This window comes from Amphiprion ocellaris, chromosome 1 (genome assembly GCF_022539595.1).
Source record: "Amphiprion ocellaris isolate individual 3 ecotype Okinawa chromosome 1, ASM2253959v1, whole genome shotgun sequence".
Classification (NCBI taxonomy): domain Eukaryota; kingdom Metazoa; phylum Chordata; class Actinopteri; family Pomacentridae; genus Amphiprion; species Amphiprion ocellaris.
In genome coordinates this window covers 12,972,001-12,987,857 of record NC_072766.1, presented here as the reverse complement: position 1 = coordinate 12,987,857, position 15,857 = coordinate 12,972,001, and the positions used below count along the sequence as shown (strand labels likewise).

The 15,857-nt window shown below is 39.1% G+C and overlaps 1 protein-coding gene across 8 annotated transcripts in view; it reads left to right on the top strand.

Moving 5' to 3' along the window:
• Positions 1-15,516, top strand: part of tcf12 (transcription factor 12) — an 83,723-nt gene extending 68,207 nt beyond the window's left edge. For 3 of the 8 annotated variants that reach the window (XM_055017348.1, XM_055017325.1, XM_023285217.3), the window contains 8 exons: positions 3,174-3,247; positions 6,132-6,203; positions 6,703-6,894; positions 9,540-9,645; positions 9,735-9,897; positions 11,082-11,320; positions 11,798-11,951; positions 12,618-15,516. In XM_055017348.1, coding sequence (XP_054873323.1) covers positions 3,174-3,247; positions 6,132-6,203; positions 6,703-6,894; positions 9,540-9,645; positions 9,735-9,897; positions 11,082-11,320; positions 11,798-11,940 — 989 coding nt within the window. In that variant the 3' untranslated portion in view covers positions 11,941-11,951; positions 12,618-15,516. The remainder of the gene's footprint in view (positions 1-3,173; positions 3,248-6,131; positions 6,204-6,702; positions 6,895-9,539; positions 9,646-9,734; positions 9,898-11,081; positions 11,321-11,797; positions 11,952-12,617) is intronic. The other 5 variants (XM_055017402.1, XM_055017382.1, XM_055017365.1 and 2 more) reach the window with 5 other exon arrangements.
• Positions 15,517-15,857: the final 341 nt, after the last annotated feature.

The following is a 15,857-nucleotide window of genomic DNA, read 5'->3' as shown; positions in this document are numbered from 1 at the left end:
TGCTGAAGGATTTGAAAATCTTGCAGTGAAAGAGTTGGAAGTGGGTCTTGAATTACAATTATTGAAAACCTTTTCATATTTGCAAGGCTGTTTTTATGGTTATAATAGTAGCCCAGGGCCCTCAACCTGCTCTGTAATAAAGCAGGAGTAGATTTATTGTTCATAATCCTGCTTTTGCCGACAAGTACAAGTAGTGTAGTAATTTGTGTTTTTATGTCAGCTTGACTTTTTTCTTTTTGGAGGATGGACAGACAAGCTTCCTTTGAATTGTAATTATTTTGTGCAACAAAAACAAGAAAGTAGTTAAAAAACAGTGAGGCCCATCTTCCTGCAGTTAAGAAAGCAGCTAAAAAAAGAAAAGAAAAGGGGAGTTCCTGTTTGTATGGGGTTTTTAAGTACAGAAAGAAAAGAGACGTGTATTAGAAAAACGTGGACTGTCAGACATGATGACAGAGGCGGGAGAGTAATGGAAAGAGATTGAGGGGGGGACAGTAAGGGAAAGCCCAGTGTGTTGTTATAGCGGGCAGTTGTGTCATGTGTGGTAATGGAGTGGCGACAGCTGTCTCTACGTATGCCCCCCTCATCCTCAGCTGTTGCCCTGCCCCATGGACAGCTGTTCCCCCCAACACACACACACACACACACACACACACACACACACACACACACACACACACACACACACACACACACACACACACACACACACACACACACACACACACACACACACACACACACACACACACACACACACACACACACACACACACACAGGCTGCAAAAGGCCCCGTTTATTAGCCAGTGGGTGAAGAAAGGTGGCTGTGACTCAGCTGATGAGGACGACTGTGACGGCTCTCTTGACCTATTTACGGTGCAGCGTGCCACACCTGGTACCATAACAGTGGCATTCATAGTTCAGAATTTCAAAATAACAGAAGCTTTTATATATATATATATATATATGTATATATATATATATATATATATATATATATATATATATATATATCATAAATGACAAGTTGTTATAGAAAAATGATACAGACAAAATATACAAGAAAATACAGAGAAGTTGGACGTTTATTTTTATTAATGGAATTCACATATGTAAGAGAAATGTAGGACTCTACTGGCGAATATATATATATATACGTCTGGGATTGTTGGGAAAGGATGTTGTTTCTCGAATTATTCGGCCCAAAATTTGGCTTGCTGTTGATGTTAGTCGTAAAATCCATTCATCATTAGGATTACACCAATATACAGCACATTACTCAAGCCTGCTTTGTTCAATTAACTCTCTCTGGTGCACGTGGGGACCAGAGCCTCAGGCTAATTTTTCATAGCCAGCAGCCAGCAGAGGCTCATGTGAAGTTCCTGCCTCACTCACCTGGGAGAAAGCTGAGGCAGAACAGAGACTTTTTCATTTCCTCCTCCAAAGTCACTTTTAATAGTCTGTTAATTAAAGTCTGCTTTTTTCAAGGCTGAGTGTGTGAAGAAACATGAAAACTCGAGTACTGAAGACCATGGAGGTTTAGTTAGACATTTCAGTCGAATGAATTAATGGAAAACTTTGTTTGAGCAGTTTCCCGAACTTGAGGGAGACGTGATTCTTCTAGTGTTAGTCAGAATTACACATCAGGTGCTTACTGTCTTTCACTGTCAGCACAATTTAAAAAAACACAATGTTAAGTTCAGTGGTTTATTTTGCATTCTGTCTGACCATGTAGGTCTTGATGTGTGTGAAAACAAACACTGAGCAATTAGGAGTAAAAACATTACATCAGTCTGCTCACAGATGGGGGCTCAGAAAACCATTCTACACTCTGCAGCTTTTTAAATTACTCTTTAAATTAAGAATGAAAAACATTGATCGGCGGCCCCTCTGCTGTAAATGATCCTGGTCTGCATTTTTCAGCACCGTGCTATTATGAAAAGTGTAAAACAGCATCCAAGAGGAATTTTTAGAATCACACTAAATGATAGATAACCGGAGTCTCTGTGTGTAGATTGTGCAACAGCAGACTCCATTTACAGGGATGTAGGCAGGGTTTGGCATCGGTCCACCATTATAGACAACAGAAGAACACTGAGAGCTCTGAGCTGAAAAGGCCACAGACACCCTATCCTGTAAATAAGCTGCAAAGGTTCATTATTGTCAGAGTGCATTAAGGTTATTTGATTGTACTGTAATGCATTGCTTCTCGCTACACATGGCAGGCAGGTTACGTGGATTATTGTGCTTCAGAAAAAGGAAAGAAAGAAATGTACCGGAGGTGGAAATGTGATGAGCAGATGTGGATTCCTTTTCGTTTTCTCTAATTTACACCAGATCGAATCAGCTTGATTTGCCTTCCGGTGCTGGCCTGTAGATTAACTTTTTGGCTCACATAAATGTGCAGAATCCATTGTGAACTTCTCCCAGCCAAAGGTAAATCATTATCTCTGATGTAGAGAATCGTTGTTTTCTCCATGGATAGATCATGTGATTAACATGCATTTTAGTTTTATTTAAAAAGAAAGGAAAGTGCCGAAAGTTGCTTTATGGGACAAATTGATTGAAACTGACTGTCCTGTCACAACATCGCCAGGTGTTTGTCTGACAAAAAACTAATTACAATGACAACTCAGGAATGCTAGCATGTAGTGGAAGAGCGTGGCCTTGATTGAACCCAGATACTTGATATATTTCCATCATCAAAAACTCTAATGTGTCAAAACACTGTTCAACCACACTGCAACTTTGACCGCTCTGATGTGTTTATAGAGTCAAAGCTTCCAGGAAAAAGTAAATGCGAATGAAAACTAGTATTTAAAGTCTGACTTTTCAGTGCTCACGTTGCTCTCCGGCTTCTCATTGCTATGCTTGTTAATGTGCACATGCAACCTTTATTTCTGGGTGGAAGTGGGTGTTAGTCGAACCCTCCGCTGGCTCACATGTCAGGATGCAGTCCAGCCATCAGGAAGTGATGCAGTTGAGCCCTAAAAGATAAAAATATCTCATGTAGAACAACAAGAAAGCAGAAAATCAGGATGTCAGTGTGTTATGACTGCGTGTTATTGTGCGTGTCAGTTTGATGGCGGCGTACTCAGGACACAGCTATCAGCCATGTTAATATCAAACTGAATTGGTGGATTGCCGACAAAAATATCACTTTCTCTCTCATCAGGTACCAACCAGTGGCCCCGTGCTGGTGGACAGACGCCCTCCTCTCCGAATTATGAGAACTCCCTTCACTCATTGGTAAGTCTGCCTCCGTCCTCCAGTGAGTCCAGGATGTGATGGATGCTCACTTTAGATAAGCTGCCCATGAAGGCCTGAGCTAGCATTACAGGGAGATTCCTGTCTGACAAATGTTTTGCTGAGGAAGGTGGGGGTCGAGGGATAACCAAACTGAACAATACCTGTCCCTTGGGGCTTGCCATCTGTCCGTGGCTCCGTGGGCCAGGACGCGGATGACAGTTGGGGGATGGGTTTGGTAAAGGGGGCTGGTGTTGGGGTGGCAGCTGTTTGCTGAACCACTACTCCAGAATTCCTTTGCTGCCATGCGACCAGAGCCACGGATCACATTTCATCCAGCTACTACCTGACGCACATGACATATATTTACATGCCCTGCTGGAAGTTTATTTCATAGCTTAAAATATTTAAATGTAAAGCAATCATTATACGGAAGTATAAAAATTTTTCAATGATAAATAGCGTAGCAGTATAGACAGATTATGCAAAACAGTACTTGCACTAAATTGTCAACAACTAAAGCATACATTCACTGGTCAGAGAAGTGCTCAATCAGAATCAGGAATTGTTTTATTTCCAAGTACGTTTTCACATACAAGGAATCGGTGTTGTTTGAAAGTTTTTTCTCAGAGACATTATTGCCCATTTTAGTTCTGAACCCAAAGAGTAAAAAGCTGCCTGTTGTCTCGTCTGCTGCTAGTTTGCAGAACATCTTGGAAGTCATACTGCAGGTTTCTGTCATTTCAGTTCTACAATACACGATAGCAGCAGTATAAAAAAGTTAACCTGAAAGATGTAGGGCGTCTGGACCATCAGTCGTGCATCAGGCACGACAGTGGTTGACAACTACTGATGCTGCATCTGGGACACCAAAAGTCGTAACATGTCAGTATTTTTTGAGTCCTTATATGTTTTCTGACAATTTGACCAATATGAGCTTAAAAAGCTCTTAAACACACAACATGGCAACGGTACACTCACTCTGTCCTCCTAGCACAGCCCGCAAATGCCTCCACAGCTAATTTTATTTTCTTTTTTTAGGTTTTTCCAATCACACAGGCAGTTTAATTCACCCCATTGTTTGTTTACGGGTGATGATCGCTGACACCAAGCTATGATTGATTGGTAACCAACATGTAGTTTGTGAGGGGTCTCGGCCAAGTCATGAAAATAATGTATAGTCTGACCCAGTGCGGATGTTATCAGACAAAAAATTATGTGCAATCTAAACCTTGCTGCTGCATAATCCATGTTTTAACACAGTTATTGTTTATAATTATTCAAAATGTGACTCTATAAGGTCACAATCATTCCACTAGCAGTCTTATCACAAAGTTCCATTCAGTCAGCCAATTGTACGTGAAGAGAACATTGAACATGTAGGTGTTTCCTCCCACTCTGCCTCAAGCTTTGTTTTGTCTCTTCATGGCCACTAAAGATAAGTGGATGTAACAATGCAAGTGAATCATATCAGATAACCTGGAAATGAGCTGCTGATAAAAAAGCAATATTGAAAGTCACAGTATCGCAGTTGTAGTAGTGCATGCTGTAGCTGCAGCTCTGCAACATGTCGCTTTTCAGTATTTCTGTCACCTTTTTGGGGCAGAGAGTCAGACCTGCAGCGGAGTTCAAAGACAAAAACTTTTCACTGTGACAAGCGCAGTGATGGGCTTAGACTTTACAGCAGTGACCTGAAAAAACATAAACAGGAGATTTATTTGTCTTGTAGCAAGCTGTTCGACAAACTAATTAATCAAATGATGTACATACAGGTATAATGTACAGGATCCAACTTTAGCATAATGTGAAAAACATGTTATGTTGCAGTCTAATGGAAAATATGTGTTCATTCTTCCATCCCAATAAGATCAGAAATGTATGTCAGAGTTTCTTTCGAGTGTAAAAATGTGTTAATATTAATCTAAAATGCAGCGAAGCAAAACCGTAGATGAAATATGTTGAAATTTACTCACTATTTTTCATTTTACTTTCTATTGTTGTAGGAAACACAACAGTTCTGAATGCATGGGGGACATAAAGTCTGTGTAAAAATGTGCTTTCTTTCAAATGTGTTTTGTTTTTCTTCTTTTTTTTTGCTAAAATAACGATGAGCCTTCAGATTGCCTTCACTACAAGGATTTCTCAACAATTTAGGCTCATAAGCTAAAAAAGATTCCATTGAAGTTTGTGATGAATGAATAATTCCATTGGCAGGCAGTGAAGGAAAGCTCAAATCATGTTTTGTTCTCAGGATATGTTCAAAATTGTGTTGAAATAAAATCACAGATCACAGTTCTCTGGTTGTTGAATCAAACTATTAGGAACACTGGAAAGTCCCACGAGCCTGAGGGAACAGTGATGAAGCTACTTAAGGATTAGATTACAGTTGAAATGACTAATCTTGTTAGTGGACAGGGCCGCCAACAGCAGTTTATATTAGTTTAAAACTAATGTAAAAAATAGCTGACTTTGATAATGCACAAAGCATTCTTTTATAGTGGCTGGTTGCTTCATAATTCTTAGATTTAGTGGATAAAATTAATGTAAGGGAGCCGAGTTTTTACCAATAACAGCATCATTTATTCCAACAGAGAAATGGCAAAACATAAAACTTGGTAGCAACTGGAGTAGAGAAACTTCTGTGCATTGTATTAAATGTAATGTAGAAGACGTGACCGGTACTGTAGTAGAGGTTATTAAATGTGCAAACAACAAAACATTCTCATCCTTACAAAGTGAATGGTCAGCAGCTCAGCGCTTCCTTCCAAATCCTGCCCTTCTTGTTTGCGTGTCTTCACAAAACCAATCTCTCTCCACAGTGTGTTTGTCGTATTTATAGGCTGATCTTTTTTCATAATTCTGTCTTATTCTTATTTGACTTTGCCAGAAAAACAGAGTTCATCAGCAGTTACATGAGCATCTCCAGGATGCCATGTCTTTCTTAAAGGATGTCTGCGAGGTACTTTTTTTCAGATAGAGCCTTTACTCATTACGTGTTCCATACATCTTTGCATTCCTCATTTTGTTTTCTCACGCACAGTTCAGCGTCCAGTCCTACATTCTTCATAGTAAAATGCTATTTCATTTTTACTGCCTTTGTTGCCTTATTGTCATGTTATGTGTCCTTTTGTAGCCACTCCAGCTTGAAGTAATCAGCTTATGTGCAGATGTTAGATTTTAAGTGAATTGTTAAGTGCCTCTGTCCATTACTCAGGTAGAAACAAGCGAGGACATTTGTTGACTTTAACTCAAGCTGAAATGGCTCATCTGATCTTGCATTTGAATTGCCTTCTTTATCTTATGTTTCAGATGTTTTTTTTAACTTTCCAAGTCCACTTCATACAATCAGTGTTTTCAATTTTTGTCCTAATGTGCTTATACTAAGCTGCTCTGTCCTTCTTTTCCTCTCTTCTCCCTCTCCCCAACCCTTCGTTCCTCAATCCCTCTGGTCCCCCCAGTCTCGAATGGAGGATCGTCTGGACAGATTGGATGATGCAATCCTCGTTCTGAGGAACCATGCAGTGGGCTCCACCACCAGTCTGCCCAGCGACATACACAGTCTGCTGGGACAGGCGCAAAATGGGCCAATAACAGCCATTGGGCCAAACTTTCCTGCCTCTGCATTGGTTCCAGGCCGGACTGCAGCGATGGTATGATAACTTCACATAAGTATTTAGATGTTTGATTTTGTTGTGAGAAAACATATTTCTCCAGTGTTTAACTTGACCACACTAAACACCTCAGCCACCTGCTCTAAGCGGGTGCACTGCCATGTGTAAAACTAGACATTTTCCACACATGAACAGTTGAATTTATACTGACATATTTTCCATAAGTGTAATGCCTGGCCTAAGGCTCACCCTCCTCTTGAGAGCGGCTGTATACACAAGGGTGAAAGAGAAATGAGAAAAACAGGCGCAACGAAGTGAAGTTGTGCTTCGGTGTAGGACGTGTTTGTGTGTTGCGCTCCTTTTAGAGTTGAAGTCGAAGCCTCTTGAGAAACGGGGGAATGCAGGTCTCAGTATAAATCATCATGTGTTCACCCATCCTCCATCTGAGGTATTTCATTTTCAAGAGCCAAGAGATTTGAACACATCTGCAGTGGAAATTAAAATGGGGCGGCTCGTCCAACTGTAATCCGGAGGTGTTTGGAAATAATTTGGGTCACACACAATATTAAAAAAACAAACAAAAGAAACAAGACTGGATGGCCATGTTAGCTGATGTAGTAAATCAAATTATAGAAGGAAAGGTTAGACTGAAGGATAAACACTTTCACTGTTTTACAATTTTAATGTATTTTTTTATTTTACTTAAAGTAATTTCTTCTAATAAACAATAAAACCTCTTGTGTATCATTATAATTGATATAACATCCATATTCACATCTAAAATCCATCTGGATTTCCTTAACTAAAGCAATAACTATTTTTGCTTTTATCAGACAAAGGCAGCAAGATTTTAACTTGGCCCAAAAAAACATGTAAAACATTTTTTGCTACATTTTTTGTGGCTTTACTTTATTGCTAACAATTATCCTCACAGTTGATCCTCACATATCTTACAGAATGTTTGCTGTTTTTCTTGTAAAGTGATGAATAATCTTTTTTTTTTTTTTTAAATAGCTGCTAATTATTATTGTGTTAGTCAACTATTTTTTCAATTCTAGCTCTGTTATTTTTTCTGTCATCCCAACCCCCGGCCTTCAGCTGACATGAAACACACACAAACACATATTAAATAACGCTATCTTTTTCCGATCCCAGATCAAATTTAGAACAACAGGGAAGGGAGAATAAAAAGATGTAGTTCATGTGAGATTTCGTTTGACATTTTAGTGTTTATTCTTCACTAGAAAGGCTTCACTTGTGTTTTGTTTATGTGACTGTCGAAGCTGCACTCTTGCCAGCATTAATTTACTTTAAATGTATTTAGAGTTTGAGTTTGTGTTAAGGCAGTGTGTTTTCTGTCAGTGGGTGTTTTCACTCTGATGCTGAAGTTGTTTGGTAGTGTGTTTTGTCCCTTTACAAGAATTTTTCTGTGGTTGTCAGAGGAGCTCAGTGTGATGTATTTGTTACAGAGAGCTGGGTTGTGGCAGTGATGTTGACCGACTGCGACTGTGAGATAGAACATACTGTGTCTGCACTAACACAGTACTTCCTGTGTGGGAAGAGGTCCCTTCAGACGGGGCTCAACAGCCTCGGCACGGCAAAGCCACAGGCTTTTTACTCCGGCTGACACCCCGCCCTCTACCCCCTTCCACCCCTTTTCATCACGTCTTTTTAACAACCCAGGAAATCTGAATCGTTGGAAACGTGTGTCTGAACCCACGGCCTCCACCCAAATAGAGGTCCTCAGCTGTATGGTAATCAGGCCCAGCCATGAAAATGGCAGCGTTCTTTTCTTGCCAGAGCCCCGGCTTCCCTCCTCCTCCTCCAGACAAAGAGTTGTTTGGACACCTGTTGAGAGCACAGCAAAGATTAGCGTAGCGCTGAGGAAGGGGAGGATCTCTGAGTGGTGGGGTTAACAGAGGCCAACAGTGACTGGGGATCACATTCCAGAAGAAAAGGGGGAGATACCCTCCACCCTCAGTGACGATTTCTCCGCCTTTCCCTGGTCCTCAAAGGGGAAATCAAATAGCCTGAGAACATGTGGTAAAGAAAGAACATTGTGGTGCAACATAGTGGGAGTTGACCATTTTTATGTCATGAATGTGGACAGAATAACAAGGAGATGGTTGACTTTGGAGTGGGTTTAGCTTTATCTTTCGAAACCAAACACAGAAGGATTTTTCTCATTGCAGACATGAGAAACAGACATGTTCTCAGTTGTGGTTACAGAGAGCTTTGCTTGAGAATGTCACAGCAGTGAGCAGTGCCACAAAATGTAACATAAACACAGACAAATAAAGAGCCTATATACGGGTCTTTAAATAGGTCTTGTTTGAAAATACTGTTTATATTCTATTTTCCACAAGTGAATCGCCAAAGCATCTTCAGGTGTTGGGAATGACAGAGTTACAGAAATGACTCTTTATCATGTTGAGTTTACAAGAAAAAAGCTTTTCAAGAGAATAGATACAGTAAATACAAGTAAAAATAGCATCCAATCAGAATTTCAGCCTAATTTCAAAAACAGTTAGTCGACATTTAACTATCCCTAATCTTTTTGTCTAGTGCTTCCATTTTAGGCTCTTAGCAAACACTCCTCTCTTGCTTGAAAGTATTGTTTCATGTGCTGCCTCCAGAGAGTGTCTGCTTCCTTCCCTCACATGTCCTTCCTGAATGTGTTGCAGCAGGGAGGTGATGATGCTGCCAGCCTGAACAACAGCCACGGAGGTCTGCCCAGCGCCGGCTCCACGTCCAGCACAGAGCTCAACCACCAAGTGGAAACATTCAGAGGTCAGATGCAGCCTATAGATCTATCAGCTCATTATGTGGCTAACATGGACACGGATGTCTTACCTCTACATTCACTTCACTGACAACAGCCCTCGCTTCAGGCCTGGCCGGACAGCTACCGTCCACCTTGGAGCTGAAGGTGGAGAAGCAGGACAAAGACGACATGCACGACAGCCTCTCCGCCGACGACAAGTCAGATGACGAGAGCGACAAAAGAGATATGAAGACACCCAGAGCAGGCCCACGCACAAGGTGAGTACCTGCAAAACATTTTCCACTAGTGAAATAAATTAGAGTTAAACTAATGTTTGCTTTGGTGTGAGGAGCTGAGCTGAAAGAAAGAAAAAAGATAGAAAGATAGAAAGATAGATAGATAGATAGATAGATAAGATAGATAGATAGATAGATAGATAGATAGATAGATAGATAGATAGATAGATAGATAGATAGACTAACTTCATTGTCTGTCCCAAACGGTGACAGAAATTCCTCTTTGACAAGGCTCCAACAATAGAAATACAACACATAAGAACACACTTAAAACACAAGCTCACAAAGTAGACGTCTAAAAGAAATGTTATAATGAAACAGCAGCCGGCAAAGATAAATAAATAACTATATATGAAGTGTTCAGTGTCTTATTTTATTTTCAGGGTGGTTATTGCATAAACAAGGCCAAGCAACTTACTTTTACGTTCTAAAAAGGTTCTCTAAAGATGGCAGAAAACAAGGATAAGGTCTGAGCAGCGATCTTAACAGTCAGGAGATGTTGTTACAGTTTGAGCAAAATTACACTACAACTTTAAAGCGATGACATCTCTTGCAAAGGGACAACGGGTTAATTTTTCACTTTGTTATCAATATATAATTCTTAATATTTATGCTAGCCCCAATCTTTCATGTCAGGTTGATGGGTTTTGGTCAGAATTGATATCGGTGCAATTTTTACTAAATTATTTCAGTAGCTCTGCTGACAGAATCCAGGCTCTTCTTTTCAACAAGGAACACAGAGACAAATAAATGGATTTATATAACTAGAAAGCATATTAATACGTTTGGCGGGTACAGTGAAATCTTTTTCCCAATTCCTCAGCAGAAACAAGCACCTACTTAAAAGTAGCATCTACTTAAAAGGTCAGTGAGTGTTATTTTATATATAGGAGCTGTCACTAGTATTGATTTCAATTTGGCTAAGTGGATTGAAACTCGTGAGTAATGGTGGTAATGTCTCTTCTTACTTAAACATAACTAAAAAGAAGTAGTGGTTAAAATTTTGTTAATATCAACCTTGTTTAGGTGGGCACTTTGTATCGAAGGAGGAAAGAATCACTCATAATAGGAAACCGTTGATTACCCGGAGAAAGGAGCTCTCGTGTGATTCTCTACTAGTAACTGCTCATAAAACAGTTAAAACAACAGGTGGGTTTCTTCTCTAGCTCCCACAGTATCACTGAAGACGAGGACCTAAACCCAGAGCAGAAGGCTGAACGAGAGCGTGAGAGGAGGATGGCGAACAACGCCCGCGAACGCCTGAGGGTGCGAGACATCAACGAGGCCTTTAAGGAGCTGGGTCGTATGTGCCAGCTGCACCTGAAAAGCGAGAAGCCCCAGACTAAACTGCTCATCCTCCATCAGGCTGTGGCCGTCATTCTTAGCTTGGAGCAGCAAGTCAGAGGTCAGTGCCGCAAATAACTGAACTGCTACAGATTCTTTAAAACACTTTGTGTATTCCCGCGGGTGGTTGCTTCATTTTCAGAGAGACTACTGTTGATGTGGAGTTATGGGAAGGAGAAGAAGTGCAGTGCACAGAGCCGCACGCTGATTTATAGGCAGCTCATTCACAAACCTGCCAAATATGGACACTGAGCCAAAACATCACACCAACAGAATAGAAACTACTGGGACTGTTTAAATCAGCTGTGGCAATACACTAAGGACATTCTTGTTTCATATAGTGTTACATTCATAGATAGTAATGATATTGAAGTAAAAAATGATACAGCATAACGTCACATAACTTTTTCTACTTGTGATCCGATTTGATTGTAAAAAAAATAAATAAATAAATAAATAAAAATTAGCGAATATTGTTCAAATAAATGTGGAAAAAAAGGCAGGAAAATATGATTTTCTGTCTCCCTGACACCTACAGAGCGGAATTTGAACCCCAAAGCAGCCTGCCTTAAGAGAAGGGAGGAGGAAAAAGTGTCCGGAGGCTCCAGTGACGCCCAACAAGGCCACACAGGAGTCCATCCAGGCCTGACCGACACATCCAACCCCATGGGCCACCTCTGAGGCAGAGACAGGTACTCCCACCTCTAGCTGCAACTAGCCATAATTTTAGTCTCACACAGGCAAAATCAGTAACTCTGTTCATATCTTTTCCTGAAACAATTTTTTTTCTCTTATTTTATCTTTTATACACTTTTGAATTCCATTTTTTCTAATAAAATATTTGTTTTACTACTTACATGTAATGTTTGTATTTATACGGTTAATACTTCTCATACTGTATATCTCAGCACTTGCACTGTACTTTTACTGCATTTTTTTTATTTTGTAATTGTACTCTATGTAATGACAATAAACTTTAATCTCATTTAAAGTACTGTCTAACTTATAATAATTATTCTTTGGTGTATAAAGAAGAAAAATGTTCTTCATAATCTTCTTCAAATTGTTAGTTTTTCCTGACCAACATTCCAAAACTTGGTATTCACTTTTCAGTCACATAAACCAAAAAAAACTTACATAATTATGTTTGACTAATTAATTTATACTGATTGGTTGTTTCAGCTCCACTCCTGGATTGAGGATAACGTGTATATAAATGTGCGAAACAGCAGCATTAACGCTTTAAACTCAATCGTTGGCTCTAATCTTGAACCTAAAATACAGACAAACAGTTTTGTTCTGTGTAGGATCACCAATGAACTCATCTGATCAGTGTGTTCCTCCCTTCCTCTCTCCAGGTCAAAGTGATGCAGATCATTTCTGTCCCGTTTGAGTCGGTGACCTTGCTTCCCAGTGACAGACAGGACTCACAGTTTGTGACACCAATTGGAGGAGACAGACCACTTGAAGCAAAACTACGAGTCTAACACAATCCAATCCGAAGATTGAAGAAGAGCCAAGCGTCCAGCTCCCTGCGACCATCTGCAAATTTCTCCCCTACAAGAAAAATCTTCAGCACATATCACTGTCTGCAAGAAGTGTGTTGCTTCTGAACAATCAGACTTCGCAATCTCCTCCAACCGTATGTGGAAATTGCCTCGTGCCTAAACTGAATTGACGAATGCATTGTAACAGCAATTGTTTTTGTTTGTCTTTCTTTTTTTTCCTATTTATTATGTTAATGAGCTATAAAGTGTATGTCTAAAGGGAAAGGTTGGTAAATTCAAAGAGAAGCATGCGGCTTTTCAGTTGACCTATAGTTTGCCGGTGTCACCGTTAAAACTGAGCACTCCACCCTGAGAAGTCTTTGGCGAGTCCGAGATGAGGGAAAACATTTGGGCACTGAGAAGATTGAGATTAATTTATTGGCCAGTTTAGAGTGATATTTATACCCAACTGAAAATTATGTTTAGCTGTTAGAACTGAAAGACTAAAGCGGCCCCCCCCCCCCCTTTTTTTTTTTTTTTTTTAAAAGAAGAATGTATTATTTATATTTATATTTTATTCATTCTGCCACTGGCCACATATAACCAAAACCTACCTATGTTTGTTTCTGCGTAGTTTAGATCAGTTTCTGTGCTACTGAAAAGTAGGAAAACAGGCCCAACTGCATTGGCATCAATATTGTCTACAAAAGGTGACAGACGAATGGCAGACTGTAGTTTTTCTGAAAGCTCAGATTTAGTTGTGCTTTTTTTGTTTTCTCGCTAGTGAGCAGTGAAAATACAGAGGGGAAACTATTTGCGAACCTTAGCATTCCCTGCATATGTTTAGTGTCTTAACTGAAGGAGGAAAGGACTTCACTGCCCTTCGGTTCCTTTGCCATATAGTGTTAAACGTGCGCAGTGACATATTTTTGCGGATTCTTGTCTACACTCAGCCTCCTGACGGTTACATCCTGATGTCAGCACTGAATGGCTTGGTTTTTTTTCGTCATTTTTCTGCCACCAGCTAATCACAAGATTGCTTAATGAAGAAGTAGTTTAAAAAACGAAAAAACGACGACCACACTTTCTCCTGGCCTGATGAACATATCAGTTTTTCTTTCTGTTAATATCTCAAGACGTTAAATTTTAAGCGCAGTTACTCTGAGTAAAATTTAGTTATGCTTATTTGTGTTGTAACAACTCCTTTCTTTAGACTTCCAGCATTATAATGTCCAGTTTCCGCCAGCAGAGAGAACTTCTGGGTGACTTTTCAATGATGTTTTGATCGAAGTTGTGATATACTCGATACAGAAAGTCAGATTAAACATTTCATGGATTTCGCTAAATATCATTGAACTGTAGCATGACTATGAACAAAAGCAGTTAACAGGATTTTTCTTTTATATTTCAAGACATCTGTCATAGCTTTATTTTGTTTTTCCCTATCAGTGTGCATGCTTTCTCCTTTTATTAAGTCTTTGGTCTTAAGACTTGCTTTATATTCCATTTATTTCTTTGTAAATTGTGTTCTATCATTATCCACACCTTAAACAAGGCTGCCACATTCAGAAGAGTGTTCTGTACGATAAAAGGACTTAAATTAGAATAAAGAATGCCACGACGAGAGTTTATATTAAAGATTTCACAACTTTATTTTAGCGAAGAACAAAAACCTAATCAATTTTTGTGTATTCTCGGACTGAATGTGGCCTTGTTCTTCATTTCAGTATTCATGGTCTTGTATTCATGTTGGCAGACTTTGATTGAGGGTATAATGTACGTCACTTCCGGCTCTCTTTCCTTCATTTTTCTTTTCTTTTTTTAAAAAAAAAAAAAAAAAAAATTCCCGTTCTTCCTATGTTTCTTTGCTCCTCTGTTTGCCAAGTTAGACTTTGCTGTATTCCCAGATGCTTTCCCTTGTATAATATATGAAAAAAAAGAAAATCAAAAGAAAAAAAAACATTTGGCTTATTTTTCACTGTAGTTAGTCTTTTATACAATAATACTGTAAGAATATTTCTTGAATTCTAAATATTACTCTTTCTAGATTTTTGAAAGCAAAAGTTTTGAGTAAAAAGTTTCTTACTTTATTTTACTATATTAGATAGTAAAATGTACGGTTATTTACCATAACCTGTCCATTATTACAAAAAATTTACAAATGGCATCTCAAGAACACAGCTGAACTGTTGCTCGTAGTCTCAGACTTCAAAAGGTTTTGCACGAGCTCCAGATTCCTAAAAAGTGCGACCTCCGTCTTATTCTTCAGTCTCCGTTGTTGATTGATAAAAGATTTGTTCTTGTGTCAAAAGGTATTGTCGACGCACATCAAAAAACTGCGGCAACGAAAATTAGAATTTTCTGTCTTTTTCAACAGAAAAACACAATGTATATAACATTTATGTTGCAATAAATGTGCCATCTTTTTTTAAACTCAATTGTATGTGCATTTATTTCTCTCACCAAGCAAACACATTTGTTTCCGTCTCTCCATATTTACATTTTTGCCTCTGTTGTCTTGTTTTTTTTGTTGTTGTTGTAAGAAATGCACAGTAGAGATGAAGCAGGATGAGCTCAGAAACGAGGGGGTTGCTTTCGACTTTTTTTTGGTTTTTGTTATTTGAGACATTTCTACAGTGGATTTAGGCCAAATGAGTGTTTTATAGTATGTATCTCTTTTTTGAAAATAATACCAGTGGACCATTGTAGTCTGTATGAAAAGTACTATGAATATATGTTTCTATTTTTAATAAAGTGTGATAGCAGCGTACTGTACGTGTGCTGTGGTCCTACTTTTTTGAATTAGACAGTTCCTGTGTCTATGGGAAATGCATGAATATTCATCAGCAGGGAAACTAAATTAGTATTTAGAACCTAAATTTTCAATAATACTTAAAAACATACAGATGAAAGTGAAACTAGACCGTCAATATGAAATTGATGCAGCTATTATGGAGAACCGAACCAGTTTTAAATGAATGGTTTTGGTGGAAGTGGCTTTCTGTACACTGCTATGCTCAATCTGCTACTTGTTCTGTGACTAACGTTAATGAATCCCATAAGTGTCGTGAAAATGCCGCTGCGAACCTGAAGGACTATTGTGCTGTAAAT